The sequence below is a fragment of the Microtus ochrogaster genome, linkage group LG4, assembly GCF_000317375.1.
Source record: "Microtus ochrogaster isolate Prairie Vole_2 linkage group LG4, MicOch1.0, whole genome shotgun sequence".
Taxonomy (NCBI): Eukaryota; Metazoa; Chordata; class Mammalia; order Rodentia; family Cricetidae; genus Microtus; species Microtus ochrogaster.
The window spans coordinates 23763702-23768629 of NC_022030.1; the positions used below are offsets into that span (position 1 = coordinate 23763702).

The window sequence follows — 4928 nt, forward strand, 5'->3', positions numbered from 1 at the left end:
AAAAAAAAAAAACAAAGGCCACCACCACCAATAAAAAGAGTAGCCTGTAGAAAGGCGCGCTTGTGTCTAAGAAGAGGACTGAGGAAAAGCTCCACAGCAGACACTGTCGACACAGAATGGAGTTCACTGAAGCCTCTGCAGAGTCTGGACTCAGGACACAGTCCTAATACACATATTTTTTTCAGCTAATAGTGCATGAAGCAAGAGTTACCTTTACTGAAAATTAGCTCCTACTAATTTAGCACAGAAGGAAACGTGATGCCCGTTGGCATTTTCCAAATACATCTAGTCCCAGACTGTGCAAATTGACAACAAGAAGTGGAAGGCACAAAGATCGAAAAGAAACTCTTTAGTCAAGTATGGCAAGATTGATTGCAAAGAAAACTCCAATCAGTCTACAAAGAAGTCACCAGAATAAATAAACAGATTTAAGAAAGTTGTAGGATATCACTGGGTGGTGGTGGTGCACACCTTTGATCCCTGCTCTTGGGAGGCAGAGGCAGGTGGATCTCTGAATTTGAGGCCAGCCTGGTCTACAGAGATAGCTCCAGGACAGCTAGGGCCACACAGAGAAACCGTGTCTTGAGAAAAAAAAAGTTGCAGGATATCTACATCAGACTAAAAAGGGATTATAGTTCTATAAAATATCAATGACCTAGAAAGTTTTAAGAACACATCATTTACAACGTTAAAATATGAAATCTAACAGAAAGTATGATCTTTCTATTAAAAATTACAAACATAACTTTAGTATAACCAAATACTTAAATAAGTTTCAAGTTCTGTCATGTTCACGGGTTGTTAGGCTGGCAATGCTCCCTAACTGACCTGAAGGTTCAACGTGATCCCTACCAACCCCAGCTTCACCTGACTGCAGCAGAACCTACAACCCCCAACTCGCACAGCCAGCTTTGTGTTTCCAGAAGCACAGCTGAAGATCTGAAGTCCAGTCTGCTCACTGGTCTAGGCAACATATTAGAATTATTGTTTTCCTAAAACAAACGTAAAGCAGATGTGGGTGGGGAAACCATAGGATTCTTACCAGTGCTGAACAATAGAGCACGTTTCTAGGCTAGGTTCTCCTTACTATAACCAGCATTATGCCTAAACTGATTTTATTTACTGAGGAATTTCTGAAATTAAAAGCAAGTGTTTTGGAGCTAGGTATGGGCGATGACCGTATATTGTGATTGTACTAAAATGAATGAAACACTATACTTTAAATGATTAATTTTCTGAGTTTCACAACAATAAAAATAATACCAAGAAAAAAAGCACCTAAACTGATTATTAATTGATAGTGAGTCTGTAAAAAATAACGAAAAGGGAATTCTTCAAGGGAAACTAGAGATCATTTCTGTTCTCATGAATGACGTGGGAACACTGGCAACTTGTTACAATTTTTTTATATCAACAAAAGACCAGCGTTATAGGTATAAGAACAATGGCAAGTAACCAATGAAATGTGAATAAAGCCCTAGTTTAATTTAGGACTTTTCTATCTTGCTAACAGGAACCACAGATCTGAACGACAACATCTATTACTAAGTTTTCAAGCCTTACTCTAGGTTTGCCTAAATGAAGAGATAGACTTACAGCCACAGCCTCTGTCTTCACGTCATCATTGCTATCTGGAGCAGTCAACTCTATGAGAACAGGGCACACCTTGGTCTCCACATCAAATCGCTCAATCAGCTCCTGCTCCAACAGAGCCAGCAAAGCTGCCTGACTGGTTTTCCTCACCTGCCAAGAGAAACCCCATAGTATAAACAAGTCACAGACATGACTTCATAAAAGTTTACAACAGCCTGGCAGTGGTGGAGCACGCCTTTAGTCGCAGCACTAGGGAGGCAGAGGCAGGTGGGTCTCCGAGTTCTAGGACAGCCAGGACTATACAGAGAAACCCTGATTCAAAATACCAAGACAAACCAAACAAAGAAACTCTACAACATAATTTTTGTAAAGGTAAATGCTTCTAAACACAATGTAGAATTCCATAACTTACAAAACCTAGTTAGTAGACATTTGTGGGTATTCCCTTCAATTCTTATAGAGACAGAGCTTGGCAAACAGGGACACTGAGGGCACTGGGAAGACTGGTAAACGGCACCCTTTATGATAGCACTGGGGGCTCTAACAAGCATGCCTTAATCTAAGACAAGTAGTCACTTCTAGAAAACACAATCATAAAGTTAGACCCTAAAAAATATTCCATATCACTTAGGGTTAGGCCATTCTGCATATATTATGCTACAGAAAGTTCCTTTAAGAACAAGTAAATGAGACTCTTACCTGGTTATTCTGATCTGCGAGATATCTAACCACAATTGGTAGTAAGTATTTGGAAAAAGCATATGGTATCGAAGGCCGGTTCTCTTGACAAAACAGTGCAATATGTGGCACTTGTTCCATCAGCTCTGCTCTCACAGTTGGTTCTATTGAAATAATAGCAACATGAACAAACACATCCTTTCATGGAGACAACTGCTCTGTCTGGGCTGGAGGTGACTTAGGAACCAGCACGGTAAGAACTGATCACGCTCTTTAACCCTGCAGTTCTTTCCTTACATCAAAGGAGGACATCATCACTCCCAATCATCCTCCTTTCAGTCCCAATGCGCACTGGGTAATGAATGAGTACATTTACCAAGCCTTACAATGAGTCACACTGAGCTGGGGGTTAAATACCTTACTTGGTATTTCTATCACTTATATGGCAAGAAAGTATTTGTAAACTATGTCAATACTATCAGAGACTTTAAGAACCTCCTAGGACCAGTTATAAGGACCACTGGCTCCTCCTCTTAGTGCCATCTATGAAAGATTTATAACTAGACCTAAAACAACTAATTTTACTGTACAAAAACATCATTATAGACAACAGGTATCACATTAGTAAAAAGGTAAAACAGCCTAGGAAAAAGTATTAACAGTCAAATATATTCCTGTCACTGATGAAGGGATGTAAGAAACAAATCGCAAACTTGAGAACAAGCATGTGGCTGAAAGAGACAGTGACCGCCATCGCAGGAGACCCGAGGATCACGGCCTCAATCACATAGACCTGAGGTGACGGTGCTCTAGTGGACTCCATACTCAAAAGAAGTTCATCTAGCCTTCAGTTAAAAATGCAAGGATCCTAGCAACAAACCACATTTAGAGTTTTATTATATTTTGTAATGTGAGAGGACTTCTCTTGAATAAAACTCAAATTTTAAAACACATAGAGGTTTACACTTCCCTTCACAGACTCCATTTATGAAGTTAACAATGAGTTAATTGCTCCCACATATTTGTAAAGTTAAAGGAGTCACAGACGCAATTTCAGTTAAGAAAGAAATCAGAAACTTTCTTTTCTTTAGAGCTATGCTTAGGCAAACAGACAAAGGGAGCAGAAGTAAACTCGAGAGATCATGCACACAGAGATAAGTCAGTTATTACAGGAGGGAAGGAGAAAGCCTTTCCAGTAAAGCCCACAGAAAGGATGGAGAGACGGTTCAGCAGCAAAGAGTGCTTACTGCTTTTGCAGAGGACCTGGGTTGCTTCCCAGCACTCACATGGTGGCTCACAACTGCCTGTAACTCTAGTTTCAGGGGATCTGACAGCTTCTTCTGACATCTGTGGGCTCCTGCACACACGATGCACATACGCACACTCAGGCAAACACACACTCACATACCCTTAAGAAATAAATCTAGAATCATGTTTAAAAATATGTAAGAAATAGTTCTAGGAATATTCATCCTGTAACATGAATGAATGAATGAAATTTATGCCCTGGCAATGCTGAAGCATGCATGGACAGCCCGTATATGGCAGTTCTGTTGAACTTGTCCATTTTGGGTCTCATGGTCTAAGTTAATGAGGACAACTGACCAGATCTCTTCACACACACACACACACAGACACATACACACACACACACCCTTTGTCAATTTTTAAAAGTTATATGTGGACTATAAAGATGAATGTCAAAAGCAAAAACAATTAAGGGTTTACATTAGATAATACATGAAAATAGTTAAGACTTTGTGGTGGAGAAATTTCTCAAAGACGATACAAACAATATTGCCTGTAAAAGAAAAGAATCCTAGATGGGCCTGGTGGTACACACCCTTAATCTGAGCAGATTTAGTAGGTGACCTCTGAGAGTTTAGGGACAGTTGAGTCTACATAGCACATCCCAGGACAGCCAGAGCTATGTGGTGGGACGGAGCAGAAGAGAACAAAGCCGTGCCAGAGACTCTAGTATACAAGTGCACAGACACGGTAGAGAAGAGCATCAACCATGGCAGGCTCGCTCGTGAAGACTCCTTGTGAAAAAAACTCTAAGGAAAAAAAACTGGCAATTTAAAAGGGAGAGATCAGAACAAATATTTTAAAAAATGAAGATGTCCAAGAGCCAATAAGCATGCTCATTTCACAGGTCACTGGAGAAGCCTACATTAGCTCCACAACACCACACCACGACAGACCCATCCGTGCCTCTGTGGTAATGTCTAAAGTGTCTGAAGATGTTTATCACAGGAACTCACACACACTGCTTGTGAGAATGGCCTCTGCAATAGCAGATCTGTCACGGATAATAATCTCTGCATATCCTATAACCTTGTGACTCCTTTCTGAGCATGCACCCACAAAAATATTTGTGCTTGTGGTTCCACATGACTGCCCCGCTGCTAACAACAGTATCAGTAGCCTGAAGCTGCAAGCAGTAAGGAAGGTGCAGCAAAGCATACTATGTATCTGATTAGTAATAAACCATACACAGCACAGGCATACCATGTATCTGATTAGTAATAAACCATACACACAGCAAAGGCATACCATGTATCTGATTAGTAATAAACTATACATACAGCACAAACATACTATGTATCTGACTATTAATACACCATATATACAGCACAGGCATACTATGTATCTGA

At 40.3% G+C, this 4928-nt stretch overlaps 1 protein-coding gene across 1 annotated transcript in view; it reads right to left on the reverse strand.

Moving 5' to 3' along the window:
* Ppp4r1 (protein phosphatase 4 regulatory subunit 1) overlaps positions 1–4928 on the reverse strand; it is a 56211-nt gene that overhangs the window by 28188 nt on the left and 23095 nt on the right. The window contains exons 4-5 of the mRNA XM_005361328.3: positions 2293–2435; positions 1597–1743 (exon numbers count right to left, since the gene is read on the reverse strand). Of these exons, the coding sequence (XP_005361385.3) occupies positions 1597–1743; positions 2293–2435 (290 nt within the window). The remainder of the gene's footprint in view (positions 1–1596; positions 1744–2292; positions 2436–4928) is intronic.